This window comes from Papio anubis, chromosome 3, assembly GCF_008728515.1.
Source record: "Papio anubis isolate 15944 chromosome 3, Panubis1.0, whole genome shotgun sequence".
Classification (NCBI taxonomy): domain Eukaryota; kingdom Metazoa; phylum Chordata; class Mammalia; order Primates; family Cercopithecidae; genus Papio; species Papio anubis.
In genome coordinates, this window is record NC_044978.1 from 122,297,163 (window position 1) to 122,321,484 (window position 24,322).

The 24,322-nt window shown below is 41.5% G+C and overlaps 1 protein-coding gene across 4 annotated transcripts in view; it reads left to right on the forward strand.

Annotated features, from left to right (window-relative positions):
• Positions 1-476: 476 nt before the first annotated feature.
• Positions 477-24,322, forward strand: part of ANXA3 (annexin A3) — a 60,797-nt gene continuing 36,951 nt past the window's right edge. The window contains exons 1-4 of one of the 4 annotated variants that reach the window (XR_002522051.2): positions 533-685; positions 3,287-3,339; positions 20,985-21,089; positions 23,748-23,835. Coding sequence is in view for 1 of the 4 variants with exons in the window: in XM_003898719.4 (XP_003898768.1) it covers positions 3,325-3,339; positions 23,748-23,835 (103 nt within the window). In the remaining 3 variants the exon portion in view is untranslated. Of the gene's footprint in view, positions 686-3,286; positions 3,340-20,984; positions 21,090-23,747; positions 23,836-24,322 lie in introns of all 4 variants that reach the window. The other 3 variants (XM_021938475.2, XM_021938477.2, XM_003898719.4) reach the window with 3 other exon arrangements.

A 24,322-nucleotide genomic window follows, 5' to 3' on the forward strand; every position in this document is an offset into this window, starting at 1 on the left:
TGAGTTCCAAGCAGTAGCTCTGGCATTTACTGTCTGTGTAAATTTGCTGAAGTTATCCAACGTCTCTGTATCTCAATTTCCTCATCTATAAAATGGCGATAATAGTATCTACCTCATAGAGTTGTTGTCGGAGCCACTTTAATGGCAAAAACCGCGATTACTTTTGCACCAACCTAATAAATCCGCTCATATTCTTAAAGACGTTGAAACAGTGCCTGGTACAAAGTAAATGCCCGATCAATGTTATTGATTGTTATTAATGTTAGGTGACCGCCACCTATGCCACGCAGTGAGTTCCTTAGGCGTGGGGACAGTCTAATCTCCGAATCCACACTGCCTAGAACAAAATAAGCATTGCAGTACATTTGAGAAAGTAAAGGTGTAGTGGAAACCGAGGGCGAAATGAGGGCGTAGGGAGAAAAGGGTGGAGAAGCTTAGAGACCGGTGAGGGAGCAGAGCTGGGGCGCGTGTGTACAGGGATGGAGCCCGGCGGCAGCAGGGCGCGGCTTCCCTTTCCCGGGGCCTGGGGCCGCAATCAGGTGGAGTCGAGAGGCCGGAGGAGGGGCAGGAGGAAGGGGTGCGGTCGCGATCCAGGCCCGGAGCCAGCGAGGAGCATCAGCGCCCGGGGCGAACACCTTCGCTCGCAGTTCACCCGCACACTAGTTTCCAGCCGCCGCGCTTCGGGGTAAGTTTCGCCCCGCGGCGCGTTCCAGCCAGCTTCGCCCACCGCCGCCGGCTGCCGGGTGGCTTGGGGAGGTCGCGGCGCCTCGCCCAGTTCCCCCGAGAGTGCTGCTCGACCCCGGGCAGGGCTGGCGGCTGGCGCCCGCGCCCGGCCCCAACCCAGCTGCGTGGGTGCGGAGCTGGAGGGATCTCAGTCCCGCATTTCAGAGTCGAGGAGACTGGGGCCCAGGGGAGGAAAAGTGCGGTGCCATGGGAGGTTCACCCAGGTCTTGGTGGGGCCCAAGGTGATACTTAGCTGTCCTCGCTCCCTGAAAGCTTCGCATATTGCAGCTAGCAGCGTAGGGGATCCACTTAGCCATCTCGGCCTCCCCAGTCCTAAAGGTCTAGGGGACAGAAAAACGCTGGGAGTCGGAAGGTTCCTCGGGTCCCCGGCATCGCAGACGGGGCTGGCTCAGAGGTCTGCTCTGTGGACTTGGAATCGCACCCACCCTGTGAGCATCTTCTCCCCTTCACATAAGCAATTTATTTTCTTTTACTTATTGTTTTAGGAGGTAGAAAAAAAGTGGATTTGCATATTGAGGGTTGGAAGTTCAAGAATTTTGCTTTTTCCTGAAAAGACTCACCGTTTTCTTTGCAACAGAATCCTATTCACTAGACATGAATCATTCCCTTGGCATTTAAGTCCCCAGGTGGGAGGTTTGGATACTTGATTGCAGATGACCATATACAGGAAACTATGCAGGTGCTGGGAGGTTCTGGGTCGCTGGAGGCCCATCCGGCTACTGATAAGAAATTGCGCTACTGATAAGAAATTGCGTAGCCAGGGCCGAATTCTTTCCAAGGATTTGTGTTCAGCACTGACAGCAAGACTCTGCCCTGTGGGAAAGATACATTTGCTATGTTCATCAACATCATTTTTTAAAATGTAACTAATTAAAACGTTATTGCATGAGGATATCACCTTTGGTTTTCACGAAGACAGAAAACTTCAGACTGACCAGAAAGGGAATTTTTCAATGTAAAGAAAACCAGAATCTTGTTCCCAGAACTATGTGGTTGTGTAGAGAAACCTGTTTAGAAATAACCGTAGAGGAGGAAGTAAAAGGAAATGATGTAATCCCTTTCAGGAAAGGATATGTTGAAATTCTGTTTAAGTCATTTGGCTTTCGCTGTGGAGTAATTCTTTACATCTTAAAAGTTAAATGATAGATTAGTAATAATTCTTAATAATTTTGCAATTCTACTGGATCAATGCATATTGAGGGTCAGGTTTGGTCAGGTGTGGGCAGGCAGTGGGATAAGGCAGAAGCATGGGGGTTAGGTTCATACCTTTAGCGTCTAGCTGCCTCCATACAGTAGGGGTCCACTCACTAGCTGTGTGACTGTGGGATGTTACCATACCTCTCTGGCCCCAGCTTCTTCATATGCAGAACGAAGATGTAATACCTAACTCACTGGATGATTGTGTGCCTTGTATTAAATCATTTCATTTAATCAATACTTTTATTTATTTATTTTTTTAAATATCTACTGTGCCCCAGTGCACACAGATAAGAAGAGTCTCCAGCCTTGTGAAACTGACCTCGTTCAATGCTGGCAACACCCCCTTTTTCACTTTTTAAAGATAAGGAAATTGAGGCCCAAAGAAATTGTGTTTAGCTTTAAGAGGCAAAATGAGAACTAATAACACCTTGTTTTCACTGTATAGGATGGTTTCACTTCTGAGTTTTAGACTTCATAATAGTTTATCTGACTGTAACCCCTCATAAGTCAAAGAGCATCTATTTAGAGAGACACCGTGTTTGACTCTAACTAGAGAGTCAACTGCCCTAGGCTACAGGGAGCCTGAAAAAACCAGGGCAACATATTTCCAGAGACTAATAGTGTAATTTCCCACTGAACTTTGCTCTAGGGGTGTCAGGGAATTTTTAGAATATTTTGTTCCCAGGAAGGGTGGGAGCAACTTGCATTTCTAAATCAACCCTGGAGATATGCCAGCTTGTTTGAATAATATCTATTTCAGAAAAATGTGTCTGGCTTCCCAATCAAAGAACTGTCCCTTTCACCTCTGCACCCCACCAAGGACTGGACCACCTCCTTAAAGAGCAGACGTGTCTTTATAAGACTGTAGGCTTGGAGTCTTGTAAAATGTACATAGAGGTTTCACAATCAAGCACATGGAATCCAATTGAAGGCAGCTAAACTTTGTGTTGATTTGGTGACGAGGAGCAAAATCCTATGTTTTTGTTGGTATTGATCCCCGTAGTGGTAGCCTGTCAGTAATCAGCATAGTTCTGCTGGACTTTAAATAAGTCAAACATTGGCTTTTCAGGAAGTATATTTGTAAGCATCTTAAGTACAAAGATTTTCTTCTGTCTCTTGTCTTGAAGTCCAGGTCTAGCACAGTCCCTTGCATATGGTAGATGCTCAGGAAATGTTTGTTTAGCAAATGGGATATGCAATGTCAGATATATCCTCTTCCTGAGCAGGTTTTCTGTGAATGTTGACATCTGCTTTCTGGATTCAAGATTGAGGGTTGGACTGAGATTATTGTGTTCTAAATCACATATTGATACCATTTACTAATTTTTTTTTCTTTTAATAGATTAGTGTGATCTCAGCTCAAGGCAAAGGTGGGATATCATGGCATCTATCTGGGTAAGTAAAAATTAAGCCTTCACAACACAGTAACATGTATGAGTCAAACCAAAACACAGAAAGTCAAGATAGCAAGAACAATTTTATGAAAGTTGTTATCTGGCAAAATTAACATTCCAGAAAAGCCAGAGGATGTCAAAAATAATAAAATATTTTTTAAAATGCATTGTAAAGTTACATAGTTAAAATAATTTATGATGACACAAAAGCAGAAAGGTCAAAATCAGATAATAAATTTGGTATATAATTTGGGAATTTATTATATGAAAAAGATGACATATCAGAGAAGAGATGGGTTATTCAATAAATGTTAGGAAAAATTCTAGCTGTTTGGGTAAAAGGTAAATCTGTATTCCTTTTTCTGCCTTACAATAAAATAAATTCCATGTGGATAAAATACAGAAATGAAGAAAATGAAATATGAATGGGCTGGGTGTGGTGGCTTACACCTGTAATGCTAGCACTTTGGGAGGCCTAAGTGGGTGGATCACCTAAAGCCAGGAGTTCGAGACCAGCCTGGCCAACATGGTGAAACCCTGTCTCTACTAGAAATACCAAAATAGCCCGGTATGATGGCACACGCCTGTAATCCCAGCTACTCAGGAGGCTGAGGCAGGAGAATCGCCTGAACCTGGAAGGTGGAGGTTGCAGTGAGCGGAGATCACGCCACTGCACTCCAGCCTGGGAAACAGAGTGAGAATCCATCTCAAAAAAAAAAAAAAAAAAAAAAAAAAAAGAAATATGAATGGATTGAAGAATAATCTTGGAGTGGGGAAGGCGCTTAGAACTGTGACACAAAACCAAAGGCCTAAAATAAAAATATTGATCTATTTTAACTACATACAAGTTTATAATTATGACAGCCAACAATCCCATTGGTAGAGGCAGAAGACAACTCACAGGGATAAAATATTTGCAGCACATTAGGCAAAAGACTTATTTCCTTAACATGCAAATAACTTGAATAAATCAGTTTAAAAAATGAACTTGACAGAAAAAATCGTAAGGGACATAAACAGGACATAAAAAGAATTATAAGTGTCCAATAACATCAGAACGTGCTACAAGATCAGACACGGTGGCTCACACCTATAATCCTAGCATTTTGAGAGGCCAAAGTGGGAGGATCATTTGAGCCCAGAAGTTCAAGACCAGCATGGGTAATATGGCAAGACCCAGTCTCTTAAAAAAAAAAAAAAAAAAAAAAAAAAAAAAAAAACCCTAAAAATCAGCTGAACGTGGTGGGGCATACTCATGGTCCTAGATACTCAGGAGGCTCAGGTGGGAGGATCGTTTAAGCCCAAGAGGTGGAGGCTGCAGTGAGCCATGTTCATGCCACTGTACTCCAGCTTGGGTGACAGAGTGAGACCCTATCTATTTTTTTTTTAATCCTGCATCTCACTCAGAATTGAAGAAACAAAAATATCATGATGAGAAACCCTTTTCTACCTAAGAGATTGGTGAAGGTTAAAAAAAAAAAAGTAATGTAGAGGATGTGGGCAAGGTGATATTTTTATTATCTGTTCATAGGAGAGTAAATTTAGTACCCTTTTGGATGGTATTTTGACAATATCTATCAGTCCTTAAATGCACACGTCCTTTAAACCCAGTAATTCCACTTGTGGGTATGTATCTTATAGATAAACTTGCATAAGGTTGAAAAAATAGGGGCCCAACTACATTTGTTTGTATTAATGAAAACATGTGGACAGCATAAATCTCCATCGATAGGGTAGGAATAAGTAAATTACTCATTTATAACTTATAGGCATTTTTATGTGATCATTAAAACAAATGGGCAAAAAGTGGATCAGCTGTATGTGAACTGACATAAAAAAAGTCCCAAGATATAATAATTTTAAAAATTGCCAGGTGCGGTGGCTCACACCTGTAATCCCAGCACTTTGGGAGGCCAAGGCGGGTGGATCATAAGGTCAGGAGATCGAGACCATCCTGGCCTTAGTAGAGACGGGTGAAACCCCGTCTCTACTAAAAATATATATTAAAAAAACATTAGCCGGGAGCAGTGGCGGGCGCCTGTAATCCCAGGTACTCGGGAGGCTGAGGCAGGAGAATGGCGTGAACCCGGGAGGCGGAGCTTGCAGTGAGCGGAGATAGCGCCACTGCTGTCCAGCCTGGGGGAAAGAGCGAGACTTCTGTCTAAAAAAATAAAAAATAAAAAAAAACTTAGCGAATAATATGTACAGAGGGATTCTGTTTAAAAGAAAGAACAAAGAAAATAAACAATATACAGAAAGACTATTACATGAAAACTTTGTGGAAAGGTAGAATTATGAGAAAGAGCACTTTTACTTTTCGATGTACCACCTTCGGTACTGTTTGAGTTTTTTTTAATCATGAGCATACATTATATTTTATAAGTAAGGGGCAGGGCAAGTTTAAAGAAAAGCCTGTGCAGAGATGTGACCATCCCTTGGCCTGGGCAGTATGGATGGAAGGTGTGCTGTTGGAAGGCTTTGTTTGGCCCAAATTACTCCCTTCCCACTGGCTAGGCTAATCTCTCATCTTTCATCTGAAATCCCCGCTGCTTTTATGAACATATCATAGAGTCAGATGAAAAAAGCATCTCTCCAAAATGCTGGTGTTAAAAAAAGTCTCCCTCTGGCCCTTGCCCATGAGTAAATTGACATGAAATTAGTTGAGCAGGCTCTCCCGCTGACACCTTCAAAGGCGTGGCACGTTTCTGAAGGGCTAGGAGAGACCCAGGTGAGTGTAATCAAGGGTGTATTCATTTCCTATTGCAGCTGTGACAAATTACCATAAATTTAGCAATGTAAAACAACACCCATTTATTATCTCACAGTTCTGTATGTTAGAAGCCTGAAATGGGTCTCACAGCACTAAAATGAAGGTGTTGTTGGGACTGCGTGCCTTTCTGGAGGACTTTGGGAAGAATCCTCTTCCAAGCCCGTTTAGGTTGTTGGTAGAATTTAGTTCCTTGTAGTTGCAGAATTGAGCCCTTAGTCCTTGCTGGCTGCCAGCAGAAGCTGTCTTTGGCTCCTGCAGGCCTCTGCCTGTCATTGTACGTGGCCCCTACATCTCAGAACCAGCAATAATGCATCAGATCTTTCTTATGCTTGGAATCTCTTTTCTGCCTTTCTCTTCTCCCTCCAGCTGAATATATTTCTCTGCTTTTAAGGGCGCGTGTGATTAAATTGGGCCCACCTGGATAACGTGGGCTAATCCCTGTGTTTTAAGGTCTGGAACCTTAATTACGTTTGCAAAGTCCCTTTCATCATGGAACACAATACATTGACAATTTCCATGGATTATGGTGTATACATTTTAGGAGGCTGTTGTTCTGCCTACCACAAGGGCTAGGAGTATGGCTACATCAGGGACGGTAGCATTTGGCATCAGATAGCAGGAAAGAGGTGGGGAGGGGTCACAAAGGGGAGGCTAACCTGAGCCTGGAGAGCAAACCCTCACATGGAGAAAGTCCCTAGCCAGAGAAGGGCTCCTGCTGTCCCTGGGTTTTTGTTTTGTTTTGTTTTGTTTTGTTTTCCTATTTACCTCCTCTCCCTCTATTAAAGAACTAATATCTGTGAGTGAGATCTCAGAGAGCAAAGATTAAGAACAACTCAGAACCGCTATGGAAAACAAGATAGCAATTCTCCAAAAAATTAAAACTAGAACTACCACATGCTCCAGCAATCCCATTTCTGGATATATATCCAAAGGAAATGAAAGCAGGATCTTAAAGAAAGATATCTGTACACCCATGTTCACTGCATGCAGTACTTTTTACAATAGCCAAGAGGTGGAAACAGCCCAGTTTCCATGGACAAGAATGAATAAACAAAATGCGGTACATACACACAATGGAATATTATTCAGTCTTCTAAAAACACATGTTGTGTGACAGGAAGAAACCCCTGTCACATGCTACTATATGGGCAAGCCTTGAGCCCATTATGTTAAGTGAAATAAGTCAGTCCCAAAGAGACAAAATGCTGTATGATTCCATTGATACGAGGTATCCAAAGCAGTCAAATTCATAGGAACAGAAGGCAGACTGGTCGTTAGGAATGAATAAGGAAAGAGAAAAAGAGGATTTGTTTAATGTGTAGAGTTTCAGTTCTGAAAGATGAAAAAGTTCTGAAGATGTTTCAAAACAATGTGAATATTCTAACCACTACTGAACCGTACACTTAGAAATGGTTACTATGGTAAAAACCCTCAGATTTCCAATTGTAAATATTCTTATCACAAAGTTTTATGTGTTCTTTTTTTCTCTCTGCCACACAAAAGCACATACACACTCAAACGTAAATAAGCAATCAAGTCCTTGCATTTCTACAAAACTGTATACGTGGTTATGTGTGTGATTAGTTTATTACAGTGGTATGATCAAGGGAGAAGTTATTAGTTGCAATTTCAATGCATTACCATTGAAGATGAAAGAATGGCTGGTTTCTTAGGTCTTTTATATTCTATCCAAGGGTGTTGCAACCCTACCATTGTTTCAGATGAATCAACAGTCTGTGTTGCATTAGTATTTCCTTTGCTTGCAAATTTTGAATATCTCTGTTCAGACATATGTTCTACCACTTCACCCTTGATGAAAGGGTCTGATATCTTATTGGTCTGTACTCCTTGGACTCAGGGTCCCTTGTCATATGTTGCCTGTAAGTCCATAGCAAGCACTCAGGAAGCCCACCAATTAGAATGTCTTAGAACATGACATTTTATTAAGCTACCACAGCAGTATTTTTTCTGTGTGCTTTCTGTAGTACAACGCTGGCTTTCTTATGTAAATACTCTGAGCTCTTTCCTCCTTGATCAATTCCTAACTTACATTTACAGAATAATAATAAATGTAATTCCTATTTGTTTGAACTCTCAAATTAGAATTTTTATTATGGTACTAGAATTTTTCTTTCTCTCTCTTTCTTTCTTTTCTTTTTTTTTTTTTTTTTTTTTTTTTGGACAGAGCTTCACTTTGTCATTCAGGCTGGAGTGCAGTGGTGCAATCACGGCTTGCTGCAGCCTCGACCTCCTGGGCACAAGCGATCCTACTGCCTCAGTCTCCTGAGTAGCTGGGACCACAGGCATGCCCCAGCATGCCCAGCTAATTTTTAAATTTTTTTGTAGAGATGGGGACTCACTGTGTTGCGCAGGCTGGTCTTGAACTCCGGAGCTCAACTGATCCACCCGCATTGGCTTTCAAAAGTGCTGGGATTACTGGTGTGAGCCACCGCACCCAGTGGTGCTAGAATTTTTTAAAATTAACTCGCAATCATTGTAATCACCATGAATTGTTATTAACATCCTAACTTGGTATCCATTCTCCTTTCACCACTCCAAACTCCAGTTTACAAAATGAGGAAAGGGAATATAGAGGCACTCTGCAACCAAGGGATAAGAGAAGTTTTATGAAAACATATTACCTAAATACAATGCCTACTAACTTTGTTTTGAAGTTCATCCAAAACAGTTAAACAATTAAAGCAGCAAGTACCTAGTTCGACAGGCTCTGCTGGGAGCAGAATGAAGACAGTCTAACCACAGTCTTAACTCTCCCTTTCAGAACTCCCTAATCGTTTAAAAGGTAGGCTCTTGAGCAAATTGCTTAGTCCTTCTCTACTTCAGTTTCCTCATCTATAAAACAGGTATGGTAATAGTGCCTATCTCATCTAAGGTTTGTAAGCATTAAGCCAGTTCATGTAAAATGTATTAGCAGTGCCTGGCATGGAGTGAGCACTCAATAAATGTTAGTTTTAATCAGCATGATTTCAATATATTAATTTTATTCTAAAATGTATTTCTTGCCAAATAATATTGCTGCAACTGTTTTTGTAGAGGGGCTTCTGCCTATTTCCTGGGCATGATTTTATTACACATGAGTAGCCCCCTCTCCCCATTGGAATGGTTCTTTCAGCCATCTAAAAGAGATGGCATATCCTCAATCAAATTCCTTCTGGCCACTCTTATTTTCAATATTTTATAATATTTTAAACACATATATATTTCTAAAGACATAAAAATCCTCCTGTTCCACTCCTAGTGGGCATACTGGAATACATTTCTGACACTGACTACCCAGCGTTAGCATCAGATTCCACAGCATTAAGGGCTCAGTCCTCCGCAAAACTGCCCTCACTTCAGATATCAGTTCAAGTCTCAGGAATCACCTGCACTGTGGCCAACTGGCTATAAATTTGGGGGTTTCCATGACCCTCTGAAATTAAAGAATTCCCTAGAATGATTCACAGAACTCACTGAAAGTGTGATCCTTATGAATGCAAGTTTATTATGAGGGGTACACATGGGCAAGCTCTGGAAGGGTCCTGGACCCAGAGACTCCATGCCCTCTCCCTGTGGCGTCAGGGCACCTCACCCTCCCTTTGTGTCAGTGTGTTCAATAACCAGGAAGCTCCTCTGAGCCTCAGTGTCCAGAATTGTAATTGGAGTTCCATTATGTAGGCACAATTGATTGATTAAATTGTTTGCTACATGATTGAACTCAATCTCCAGCCCCTTTTTCATCCTCAGAGGTCCGGCTGACCAGAGTTGCAACCCTGTGATCACAGGGCTAATCTTTCTGGAGACCAGCCATCATTCTAAGGCTATCTAAGAGTATGCCATGAGTCACCCCAATTGCATCACAAAGTCACTGCTATCACTCAGGAAATTCCAAGGGTTTTTGAAGCTCTGTGCCAAGAACCAGTACAAAGACCAGATACATTCCTAATTGTACTACACATATATAACTCACATTAAGGCACACAGTTTCCAATATATATTATTTTATTTTTGACTAACGTTACATTAAAAATAAGGTTATATTAGTTCCAATGGCACTGGCTATTTATGTTGATCAGAAGCTCTGATTGTTAGATATATTTTTCATATATGGGAAAAATGGGAAAATGAATTAATGTTTGGTAATAAATATAGATTGGCAAGACAGAATCATTCAAAACATGGGATCCATGTAGAAGATATTGAAAAAGGAATCCATGGTGGTAGAAATGTGGGGGGAAGGCTACCAGGACGGACCCTTGCAGATGGGAAAAGCTACTCCATGATCATGTGTTCATGGTGAGAGTTAGAAGGCACAGCCTCCCTTCCCTACCGAACTCTTCCACTCTGGAGGGAGCAAGATTGGTGCAGTTTGACACATGAGGACACACTCGTCTCATTTCCACTGTTAACCCAGAGGAATGGCAGTAGTGGTAGGGCTGTTAGGAAAGGTGCAATGTGCTAACATGAGAGAGAATTTTGGGAAGATAATGCCTTTCAAATTCTGTCCCATGGAAGATACCAGCTCTGGACATTTGGATGCTGCTATTACTGGGTTCAAAGAGTTTGTGAGTGTCCTGTCCAGTTTCATACTTCTTGCTTTGACACAGACATCCCATTAGACCTTTCTTTCCTGGTATAGTTGCTCTTCTTTGCTATGCAAATTTAAAACATGTGTGAGGAGAAACCTGTGTTCATGCATGTGATTGTGCTGAACTCCTCCTCTGGTCTCCCTCCCATCTACCACATCCGGGAATGGAATATCAAGATGGTGACTATTTTCACTGAAAGAAACTTTTCACATCCCAAGCAGAACAGGTATCTTCCCTGGTTAGGTGCTGTTCAAGTCTGCTGTGTGTTTTAAACCATGTTCCCTGAAACTGCTTTAGGTAAATATTGGCATTTAGACAGGTACACAAATGGTCTATTGCAGAAAGTTGATTTAAAACAGGTTAGACCTGGATTTCAAATCAAAACATTTAAGCTTTGTTTAATGTTTCCAAAGCCTGGAAAATTTCTCATCTGAGTGAGAGCAGAGAGGCTTCCTAGGAATGAGTGGAAAGAACACTAAAAAGCTGTTCTTGGCCGGGCGCGGTGGCTCAAGCCTGTAATCCCAGCACTTTGGGAGGCCGAGACGGGCGGATCACGAGGTCAGGAGACCGAGACCATCCTGGTTAACACAGTGAAACCCCGTCTCTACTAAAAATACAAAAAATTAGCCGGGCGCGGTGGCGGGCGCCTGTAGTCCCAGCTACTCGGGAGGCTGAGGCAGGAGAATGACGTGAACCTGGCAGGCGGAGCTTGTAGTGAGTGGAGATCGCTCCACCGCGCTCCAGCCTGGGCCACAGAGCGAGACTCCGTCTCAAAAAAAAAAAAAAAAAAAAAAAAAAAATCTGTTCTTTGCTATTCTCTGATGTTAGCCCAACTGTGAAGGAGGGAGGGGCCCTCTTTTATATTTAATCATGATAAAGTGATAGTATGCAAAGCTAATGTTTAGCCATTGGAAGAGCCTGGTAAATCAGAGGTAAAAAGGAAAAAAAGTTTTAGATCAGACAACAAAGAATGTAAAGTGGAGAAGGTACGATTTGTTCTCTTCAAAGTCTATTTTTTTGGTGGATGTAAAGCAGTTAGATAAAAAAGAAGTATATAGAGTGCTGAGCAATAAAATGAATACACAGGTCTCACATGAATTATAAGAGAAAAAATCAAAACAGGAGAAAATTCTCATCTATCCCTTCATTATCAGATCTTTGCTTCTTTCATTTGTAACTCTTTGTGTTTGATTCAGCACCTCATGTAGGTTCTGGAGGCATGTTTCAATAGGAGTAGGACAGCCCCCTGTGAACAGGGTTTAAGAAAGGTGAAGACTGCATTTGTAGAATTTTTAAAATATGGCATGGAGCTCTGAAAAATCTGACAGTGGCATTTGAGAATTATTGAAAGAAACAGGGTGCAGAACAAGAAAGCATTTTTTATTCATTTATTCACTCAACTAATATTTACCACATATCTTTTATGTGCCAGATATTGGCTCTGGCAACACAGTAGAGAAAGAGAAATAAAAAAGCAGGGAGCCTACATTTTATTAGGGAAGACAGACAATAAATGAGAAATAAATGTACAGTATAAAAAGACAGTTTTAAGTGCTCCGGGGAAAAGCAAAGGTGGATAATAAGTATGATGGGGCATGTGATTTTCTGCTCAGACATATGAGTAGAAGTCAACGTGGCATGAGACGGTGAGCTGAGAGAATATCTTGGGAAAGAGCCGCCAGGCAGAGGGAATGACAAGTGTAAGCTCTGAGGCAGATGGGCAAGACATATTTGAATGCAATAGGAAGATTCCCACGAAGCAATAACAGGGGTACAAGATTACAAGGGGATTGGGGGAGGTATTACAGTCATCTTTTATGATACTTTAATATCCTCCAAAGGCCACAGAGAGTCCCAAAAAGTCTTCACATGGACTGTTCAAGGAGTTTCCATTCTCTAGGTTTACTTTACATTAGGAAGCATTCTTAAATCTGCAGCAACTTCTTGTTAGGATTATCGCTTTTTAAAAAAACTCATAAATAACCCATAAAATAATGCATTTGCGATGATGTCCGGTAGACATCATTGATCTTAACCATTTATGTAAGAAATATTCTGCCCGGAATATTACAAACGGGAGACATCCCTGATCTCAGTCCCTCACAGGTTTCTCATCCTCATAGGAGTGAGGTGGATAGAATAAGCGTCCCCAAATCCTGCAAAGCCAGTGCTGTGGTCTAAATTACTGTGTTGCCGCGCCTCCCCCACCAACCTGCCCCTTATTCATAGGTTGAAATCCTGACCTTCAGGATGATTGTGTTGGGAGATGGGATCTTTGGGAGGTGATTAGTTTAGGTGGGGATTATTGCCCTTTTGAAAGAGGTCTGAGGGAGCTTGGTCACATCTTCTGCCATGTGAGAACAAACCAGAAGGTGCTGTATATGAACCATAAAGTGGAACTTCACTAGACACCAAATCTGCTGGCACCTTGATCTTGGATTTTTAGCCTCCAGAATGGTGAGAAATAAATTTTTGTTATTTATAAGACACCCAGTTTATGGTATTTTGTTATATCAGCCTGGAATGCTAAGGCAGACAGCCAAGGGCCATTTAAGAAGAGGTAGATTCTGTATTTCAGTGAGACAAATTCCCTATATTTCTTCATATACCCAGGAAGATATAAATTCTCTATGTATTCCTGTGAGATTGCAGGACCCTTAGACAGAGGCATCTCCTGCAGAAGTTAGACTTGCACAGGGTTGAGTATGTGGCCAGAGTAGCCACATTGGTCTTCAACTGTTTTGTGACCCTTGGCCAAGAGGAGAATTTGCTCAAGAACTCTTAACTAGGTTAGGCACTTTACTTTGATTGTAGAACAAAGAGGTAATCCACAAATACTGGTGCTAGATGACTCAAAACAAGATGAATATAAATTTTTTATAATCTGCTTTAAACAAATACATGAAAATTATTCTGAGAAAGATGTTTTTGTTGATAAAGTCTCTGGGGAGGCCCCGTGTTTCCAGCTCAATCCATATAGTTGGGTTTGCTACCTTTGTCGGAGAAACCCTGAGCTCTTGGAGAGACAGGGAGAAAGACATAACAGAATCACCAGACACAGTCATGCATTTCATGTCTCTGGTGTACTAGAAAACACTCAACTTCTGAAGTATCTCCCAAATCTCCCAGGATACAATGGGAACTTTGATTTCTAGACTATTGATATGTGAAGGAAGCAACTCATCAGGCAGCCAACTATCTAGTGTAGAGCTTGGAGAAGGTCTACACTGTGAGATGTCATTGTCTTGCTTTCATATTCTTACTTAGCAAACTCATTCACAGTTATGTATTAAGCCCCTATCTGGGAACTGAGCGCTGGGCTCCCAGCTGGATAAATAGGAGTGAGTGAAACAAATGTCTCTGCCTTCTGGAACTTTGTTTTAGAGGAGGTGGAGAGACAGATATAAACAGCAAGAGGTATTACTCAATGCTGAGTGCCCTAACAATGGAGAGGTGGCTGAGATGCAGAATAACAGTAGAAGACCTACTCAGATCAAGTGCCAAAGAAGGCCTGTTAGAGAAGATGCTCTTTAAAGAGAGGACTGAAGTTCAAAACCATTCCAGGTAGAGAGAATAACACAAAACAAGGCATTAAGGTGGGAAAGAGTTCATTGTATACCAGCTTGACTTTCAAAGAACTGAAGTGTGGTGGGAACTCCACCTCTCATCTGGAGAGAGTGGCTCCAGATAAAAGCCATGAAGGGGGTTGGGCCAAACCACACGGGGCCCTATGGACCAGTGTGAGGAGTTTGGACTCTATTCAATGTGAAACATTGTTCTTGTTGAGACGGAGTCTTACTCTGTTGCCCAGACCAGAGTGCAGAGGCACAATCTCAGCTCACTACAACCTCCGCCTCCTGGGTTCAAGCGATTCTCCTGCCCCAGCCTCCCGAGTAGCTGGGATTACAGGCTCCTGCCACCACGCCTGGCTAAATTTTTGTATTTTTAGTAGAGGAGGAGTTTCATCATATTGGCCAGGCTGGTCTCGAACTCCTGACCTCAGGTGATCCATCCGCATTGACCTCCCAAAGTGCAGAGATTGCAGGTGTGAGCCACCGCACCTGGCCTAACTTAGATCTTTAACAGATCCCTTGGCTGCTATGTGGGAAATGGCTGGAGATGGGCAGTAAGAAGTAGAGAGGGACATGACTCAGATGTTCGAGTACAGGAGAGCGATGATTGTGACTTGGACAAGAGCAAGAGCAAAGAAGCTGGGAAGGAGTGCACATGAGATTATCTTCTTAAAATAGTCTCAGCAGGCCTTGCTGATGGATGGAATTCAGGGGGAAAGGCAGGTGAAGGAATCAAAGGGGACTCCCAGGTTTCTGGTGGCTGATGGTTGGTCCTTTTCCAGGGAGGGGGAAGATTGAGGAAACTCAGCAAATTGGGGATGAACACAGAAACTGGAGCCAGATTTTCTAGGTTCAAATCCTAGCTGTGCCACAAACTAGCTATGTGACCTCGGCAAGTGTCTTAACCTCTCTGGACCCTCTTTTCTCTTCTATAAAATCAGGGTATTAATTTTACCTACCTCATAGGGTGGTTTTGAGGATTAAATGATCAGGTATATGTGAAATACGAGTAAATACTATGTAAGTGTCAGATGGGGGAAGAAACAGCTTGGGAGGAAACAGTGAGTTGCTATATGAGATATCAAAACAAATACATGGAGGAGACATTGAATATGCAAGAGCAGTGCTCAAAACGGAAGTCTGGGCTAGAGCTATAATGTGGGATTTGTGTGTATACAGAAGAGGGAGTGGAAGAAATAACCCACAGCAGGATTAGCGGGAAAGAAAAGAGAGAGCCACTTTCTACTTTAGAAGTGCCTACTTTATAGAGGTCAGACAAAGGTGAGTGCATCCTGGAGAGGTGGGAAGAAACCTAGGAGGTGAGACACAGGAGCCAATGGGAGGCAGGCTAGCTGTGAGTGACACACGCTCCAAGGGGTCAAGTCTTCTTATTATAACTCATGTGTCATGGAAAATACAACATCAATGGCTCTTTTGTCCCTGTCTTCCCTGATTCCTGAATCACATTCATCTTTCTACTCCATCCCACACCCTCCTCTGTTCTCACATTCCAGTCCTCTTGCTCTGGCACTGCCCTGATGATGAAATCACTGTATTTAAAAAAGAAAAGCTGAACTATTCACAATAGCAAAAATATGGAATCAACCTAAGGTTTATCAACAGAGGATTGAATTAAGAAAATGTGGTGGTATACACACACACACACACACACACACACTATAGAATACTAATCCATAAAAAATATGAAATCATGTCTTTTGCAGGAACATGAATGGAACTGGAGGCCATTATCCTCAGTGAAATGACTCAGAAACAGAAAATCAAATACCACATGTTCTAACTTATAAGTGGGAGCTAAACAATGGGTACACATGGATATTGAGAGTAGAATAATAGAGATTGAAGACTTCAAAAGGTGGGAAGGTGGGAGGGGCTAAGAGTTGAAAATTACCTGTTGAACACAGTGTTCACTTGTCAGGTGACGGATACACTAATAAAAGCCAAGACTTCACCACTATGCACCATCTGCATGTAAGAAATCTGTACTTGTACCCCCTAAATATGTTTTAAAAATTTAAAAAAGAAAAGCTGAAAAGCACGAATATTTTTTCTTTAAGTGAGCACAAGAACAAATATAAGCATTTCTTCAGACCTTTGGACACATTACGAGCAAAGCCCTGATGTCAGCCTGGCATCTCTCAGGCATCCCAGTGGCTGCCAGTCTTGCTGCTGTGGACGTTCAGCACCGCCTACTTCTCCTGACTGCCCTGTGGGCTGCAGCGTGTGCCTGCAGTAGTGGTGGGAGCCTTCTGTTTGTGCATCATCTTCCACAGGCACAGCGATCATTGCCAGCCAGTGGGACTTCTCCCAGGTGAGGATCCTTTTAGGCGAGGCCCCTAGGATTTGCCCTGTAGGAACTGGTTGGTTACCAGTATTTGTCTCTGGCCTTTACCTGCTATATTAGTTTCCTAGGGCTGCAGTAATAAAGTACCACAAACTGCTGGCTTCGAACGACATAAATGTATTATCTCACAGTTCTGGAGGCTAGAAGTCTAAAATCAAGGTGTGGGCTGGGCCATCCTCCCTCTGAAACCTATAGGGGAGTCCTTCTTAGCTTCTTCCTGATTTCTAGTGGTGAACTGGTATAGAGGAGTAACAGTAACCCCCATAGGTTCTTAGTTGGAAAGGACCTTTGTTACAAAAGACAGATTGGACAAGAGAAAACCAAACAGAAGTTTATTAATATGTGTATTTCGAGTATACATGGAGACACCCAGAGAATGAGTGGTTTTCACAGAGGTGGCTTTGAATTTCAGCTTATATAGCATCTTCAACAAAGAACAGCAAATTTTTAGTAACAAGACAGCAGAAAGCTATCGGGAGAACCCACTCCCGATGTTTAACGTGGGTTCTTTTCTGTTTCCTAAGTGTCTCGGCTGGGTTGAGAAATAAAGGGAAATAGCACAAGAGAGAGAAATTTAAAGCTGGGTGTCCGGGGGAGACATCACATGTCGGCAGGATCCCTGATGTTCCCCGAGACGTAAAACCAGCAAGTTTTTATTAGCGATTTTCAAAAGGGGAGGGAGTGCATGAATAGGGTGTGGGTCACAGAGATCACATACTTCACAAGGTAATAAAATATCACAAAGCAAGTGGAGGCAGGGCGAGATCACAAGACCACTGGATGAGGTGAAATTAAAATTACTAATGAAGTTTTGGCACGCATTGTCATTGATAACATCTTATCAGGAAACAGGGTTTGAGAGCAGACAACCTGTCTGACCAAAATTTATTAGGTGGCAATTTTCCTTGTCCTAATAAGCCTGAGAGTGCTACAGGAGACGGGGCTTATTTCATCCCTTCGGCTTCAACCATAAAAGACGGCACATGCTTCTAAAGGGGCCATTTATAGGCCTACCCTCAGGGCGCATTCTCTTTCTCAGGGATGTTCCTTGCTGAGAAAAAGAATCCAGCGATATTTCTCCTATTTGCTTATGAAAGAGGAGAAATATAGCTCTGTTCCATCCGGCTCACCGGCGGCCAGTTCAAAGTTACCTCTCTTGTTCCCTGAACATCGCTGTTATCCTGTTCTTTTTTAAGATGCGCAGATTTCATATTGTTCAAACACACATGCTCTACAAACAATTTGTGCAGTTGACACAATCATCACAGGGTCATGAGGTGACATTCATCCTCCTCAGTTTACGAAGAAGATGACGGGATTAAGAGATTAAAGACAGGCATAGGAAATCACAAGGGTGTTGATTGGGGAAGTGATAAGTGTCCATGAAATCTTCACAATTTATGTTCAGAGATTGCAATAAATACAGGCATAAGAAATTATAAAAGTATTAATTTGGGGAACTAATAAATGTCCATGAAATTTTCACAATTTATGTTCTTCCGCCATGGCTTCAGCCAGTCCCTCCATTCGGGGTCCCTGACTTCCCACAACAGAAAGGGACCTTTGAATCTCTATGGGCAGCAACTTGCAGGTGGGCGGTGAAGAAAGGCAAATAACTTACAGATAAAGGTTAGTTAATGCAGCTTGCTAGTATAAATTCTTCTAATACCGTTGTCAGGCTGATAAGGGTCTTAAACTGTCTTCAGTCTTTAACCTTTGTAACTGTAGTCAGGAGGGCAGAATACCTTTTGTCTTCATAAATCTTTGTCCTGCTTTTAGGCAAATGGAGGAAAGAGATCTCTTGAGTATCTGTTTCTTCTTGTCTTCAACAATCCTTCATATTTTGAAGAGGCACATTCTGGTCTCACATACCAGCAGCTTGCAGCGGCGTAACTCCAGTCTTTGCCTTCGCCATCACATCACATTCTTTTGTATGTCTCTGCCTTTACGTGGCTGTCACATAAGGACACCAATGGTATTGGATTGGGGGCCTGCCAATGTGACCTCATCTTAATTAATTACATCTGCAACAACCTGGTCCCCAAGTAAGGCCACATTCTGTGGTACTGTGGGTTGGGGCTTTAATGTATTTTGGGGGGGACACAGAATTCAACCTGTAACACCTGCACACTTGACTGCGTTTTATTTCAGGGCCTTTTTTTTTTTTTTACAGTAAACTTTCTTTGGTTTGGAAACGTGTTTTTTATTGAAAAATTGAACTGGAAGTCTTACAGTTTCCAAGTTTGATTGCTTTATTTTTTTGTAATCTAGTCCATTTTTCCTTGTATCATAAAAGCTTCATGACCCAACACAGCATCTTGACATTGAGCAGAGAGCCGTCCTTTCTCCCCGGCTCTTTGAGAGCTCCTTGTCCTGGAGTTTTATCTGAGGCTTTGATTTGAAGCCTCAATTTTTGGATGTGGCCTTTGTAGGGCTTTCTGAAGTGATGAGTGATCTGGTTTCACTGCATCTTCAAAATGTCCCTGCAGCAACTGCTATTCTTGCTCTGTAGCATTTGGCTTTAAATATGTTTCATATCAACAGGGTTGGCACCTTCTGTTTTTCTCTTCCACTCATCCTTTTGAATGTAAATGTTTAATTTCTTGCAAACTCAGTACACTTTGCATGAAGAAATAGGTGCAACTGGCTTTTGTGAGTCAAAAGCAGACTGGCCTCTCCCAGGGGTAATAGCAAACAGTTCCCCAGGCCCAGCTGGGCCATGCAGTGGCTTCAAGACATCATGTGCTAAGGCTGACCTCCAAAGGATGATTTTTAGAAGATCAAGGGAGATTATATTGTCTTTAAAAAGATGGTTTAAATGAGATGCAGGCTAGTCTAGTTTAGGAGCAAAGACTGTTGGGACAGACCACTTACTGCCTGTGGGAACTTAAACAAGTTACTTAAGCATCAGTTTCATTGTCTGTGAAAAGGATTTATTATATCTACCTTATAAGTTTATTACAAGCATTGAATAAGCTAATGCAGGAAACCCGCTTAGCACAGTACTTGGCACATAGTGATTAGCAGCAATTGTTCTTAGTATAAAGAGCTCCTGTTACTTTCCCCCTTTATCTAGACATTCTTTGCTTTAATTTGTTTTCCAGCTGGCTTCAGCAGCATTTTTCTTTTTGAGGCATCTGAAGGTCAAGTTTCAGAAAAGGAAAGCAACTAAATGTGTTTAAATGTGTGGATGGAAATCTGATCAAAGGCAATCTTTTTCTTAAATAGACTTTGCCAAGTATTCAGGTGATGTTCTACACTAGTATTGACTATGTTAGGACACTAGGGTTACTGGAAATAAACTCAGCCAAGTATTGATTAGTAATATAAATGTCAAGGAATTAAACTTGCAATGAAGCAGGCAATGCAAACAGCCTTGTTTGGCTGTAAAAATGCCGACATTCCTGAAACGATGAGCTCATCATTAAATTCTTCATCTTCCACACCCATAAGAGAATTCATGGCTTGTTTGCTCATTTTTGCTTCGGTTTTCTAGGCAGCTAAGAAGGAAATAAAGCAGTGGTTCTTAAACTTTATTGTGCACCAGAATCACCGGGAACATTTGTTAAGTCGCAGATTCTGCATCCTAGCCCTGCAGTTGTTGGTTCAAGAACGCTGGGGTTGGGCCTGAGAATTTGCATTTCTGTCACATTCCCAGGTGATGCTGCTGCTGCTGCTTCAGGAACCACACTTTGAGAACCACTAAGATGAAGTCCCCTGAGGCACTGTGATGTGGTATAGAGCAGGGGGCATTTTAGTCATAAGGCGATGGGTTTGAGTCCTGGGGCTGTCCTTATTAGCAGAACTCTTTTAAGCAAATAATCTCCGTGAGACTGGGTTTCTTCCATTTTCAATTAGAAATAATAAAATTCACCTCATGAAGGCCCTTGTAAGAGTTAAAATGTTTGTAAAGCACTTTGTTCATGTATTAGTTTTAAAAGATTTCATTAATCTTTTATTGTGAGATTCTTTTGTAAGTCATGTAATATTTCGGAGTGATTTGGGCAACCAAGTCTATCAAATGAATAATGCCATTCATTTAAATAATGGAAGCAGTTTTAAATGTTCCACTAAAATTCCACTTCAGAATTGCCATGCCCTTTTTCAAGCTGGGATGTGTGTATGTGTACCTTCTTCCCCCCTTGTAATTAAACAAGTTGTTCTCCCCCATTTAATTCTTACTAATTGGGAATTTCCTCCTTCTCTAATTCTGTGCATTGGCATTTTAGCATATTTTGATGTGTAGGTGGTAGAGGACAGTGAAAAGTTCACAGCTAGAGTGCAAATGCTGAGTTTTCATGATTCATGAACAACTGGGATCTGACCACAAGTTTGTCTTTTTATATTTAGAATCAGCCATGTCAAGATCTGCATGGCACAGAATCATCTGGGAGCTTCTTAAACATGTAGAATTTAGCACCCCATCTCTAAAAAATATGATTCCGTATATAGAAGGTGGGTCCTGGTTATATACACTTAAAGTATCACCCCAGATGGTACAGAGACTACATTTCATGAAACCCCAGGAATGGTCTGGAATAGTCTAGTTTGTTTTTAAATTCTAACCTCTGCCTGCAATTAGCTGTGTAGACTTGATCAAATTCTCTGGTCTTCTTAAATCTGTTTATGTGCAATTGCTCACTCTCATTTATTGAAGCTGTTATGCAGATTATAATTAACATGTATAAAGTGCCTAGCATGTAAAGTGTGCTGGGCCTGAAGCACTCAAACACTCTAACGTTGGGGTAGTTCTTTTACAATGCCAGATGCTGGAAGGTGAACAGATAAGATCAACACAAAAGTTCCTAGGTGGATAGAAGTGAAATGAAGCCAGTTGGCTCTGTGAATCCATAAAATATTTATCAAGCCTTGGAGAAAGAGAATTCATCAAAGATTATATTAAAGTGACTAATTTCTTTCTTTCTTTCTTTCTTTCTTTCTTTCTTTCTTTCTTTCTTTCTTTCTTTCTTTCTTTCTTTCTTTCTTTCTTTCTTTCTTTCTTTCTTTCTTTCTTTCTTTGAGACAGAGCCTCACTCTGTCACCTAGACTACAGTGCAGTGACACAATTACAGCTCACTGTAGCCTTGACCTTCTGGGCTCAAGTGGTCCTCTCACCTCAGCCTCCTGAGTAGCTGGGACCACACTTGCACACCACCACACCTGGTAATTTTTTAATATTTTGTAGAGACTGGGTCTTACTGTTTTGCCCAGGCTGGCCCTGAACTCTTGGGCTCAAGTGATCCTGTCCTTGGCCCCCAAGAGTCCTGGGAGTACAGGAGTGAGCCACCATGCCCAGACTAAAGTGATTGGTTTCTTACAGGTATCTTCATGTCAGGAACACTCACAACTAGTTTCTAACTTGTAATTATTTTCTAGGTTCTAAAGTTCTTATTTTGGATGCTATAAGATTAAACAGTGTTTGCGTGTATTGAAATAAATTATTCAATCTAATCTTAGGAATCAGCAGACTATCATTTTTTACTGTGCCAGAACACTAATTTTCAATGAAGTGTTTAATGAAGCCGTATTAATACAAGACAACAGAGCCAATACTATTCAGTAACAAGATAGAAAAATGCTGTTTAAAAAGGAAATATTATTACTGTAAAGACAGATTTTTATTCAAGAAGTTAAGAACTACCATATAAATCTTCATTTACTTTTATTTTTCTCAACATCTTTGTGGCTGTCCTTCTTTAGTCTCGTAAGCAATTTTAAAATATTTTTTCTGTATTATGGTCTTTCCCAGCTTACTGACATGCTTCTAATTTACATGCTTAAAATTAGTAGCGTGGCATTTTTTACTTCCATGCAATTCCTCAAGATCTATGATGCCAGTAGAGCTTTTAGAAGGTCTTCTAATTGCACATTCATTAAACAAAGCTCAAGAACAGACAGTCCTAAGGGGGTTTTCATTTATGGATCATTTAGTCTGGAGTTCCCCAAGGACAATGGTCAACATTAATTAAAACATCTTGAAGTTTGTAAACCACAGTTACTTCTGTGTGAGATGCCATGATGAGCTTTGAATTATCACTTGAAAAACAAGAAGATTTAGGAAATTTCAGCTTTCTTGTTGCTCTTTACAAATGCTACTTTGAAACAAATTTTCTTCAGTGTCACCAAGATTAACACAACTTACTGCTGTACAGAACCCATGTTTTATATTTGTAATTTGTTACACAAGAGAAAAAGAGGACTCCTGAGATATGGGGTAGATATCATATTCCCTATGTCTGGGGGGTAGACAGTCACTGGAACTGGAACTGCCAGATGGGTTCTTCCTGCTCACTGCACAGACACAATCGGTCCACTGAGACCATGGTATTGCAGTAAAGAAAGAGTGTAATTGATGCCAGGCTGGCCACACCATGTGGGAGACAGAGTTATTACTCAAATCAATCTCCCTGAAGGCTCAGAAGTTAGGGGTTTTTCAAGGATAAAATGGCGGGCAGGGGCCTAGGGAAGGGGGCATGTTGATTGGTTGGGGATGCAATCATAGGGGTATAGAAAGCAGTCCTTGTAGGCTGAGTCTGCTTCTAAGTGGGGGCCACCAGAGGAGTTGCTGGTCTGAGTGGGACTGTCTAGTAGTCAGAAATGCAAAAGCCTAAAGAGACATCTCAAAAGGCCAACTGTAGGTTTTGTAATAGTGATGTTATCTGCAGGAGTAATTGGGGAGGCTGCAAATATTGTGACCTCCAGAATAATGGCTGGTAATTATGTAACTATGCCTACATCTTAGTAAAATTCAGGCCCCTCTCATCTACCTAACTTGGTAGACTTTCATTAATTTTACAAGGGTAGTTTAGCTTTGGGGAAAGAGCTAGTATCATTTAAACTATAAATTCCTCCTGAAGTTAGTTTGGCCCACACCCAGGAATGAGCAAAGACAGCCAGCCTGTGAGGCTAAAAGCAAGATGGAGTCAACCATGTCAGATTTCTCTTACTGTCATGATTTTGCAAAGGCAGTTTCAGAGCCACTCCTGAAGTGGTAGGAAGGTGTGCAAATTATGGGTTTGTCATATGCCTCTCATATGCATGAAGGAATATGCATATATAATACAAGAAAGATGTCATTTTGAACCAATGTGACTTTCAAATATTTCCTTCTAGGTTGGACACCGAGGAACAATAAGAGATTATCCAGACTTCAGCCCATCAGTGGATGCTGAAGCTATTCGGAAAGCAATCAGAGGAATTGGTGAGTGATATTTTACAATTCCTTTCTTAATGTTGAAGCAAATCAGGCAGGTTACAATCTAAAAGTTCAGTTTGCTCAGCTTGGCTTACTCAATTTGATAAATTGTCAGGAATTTTCTAAAATTGTGAAATAATGAGGAAATATATAGAGAACTCAGCTTTATTAAATCCTAACATTTATCATATTTACTTAATATTAAAAAACTACCACTGATATTGGTGGTCTAGGGGAGATCCCCAGATGCCGGTGGGATCTCGACCCTGGCTGGTATCCAGACTCCTGACACCATCTAGAGAAGAAATTCAAGGATGGGTCAAATGATAGTGAGAGTACACAGATTTGTTGCAAAGTGAAAAGTACACACTCAGGAAAGGGGAATGTGAGTGTACTCAAGAAAGAGTGATGCACAAGGGGGTTTGGGGTTGTTGCCTTTATGGGTTTCTTTAACCAAGGGGTGGAATAGTCATGAAGATTCCGGGAAAAAGAT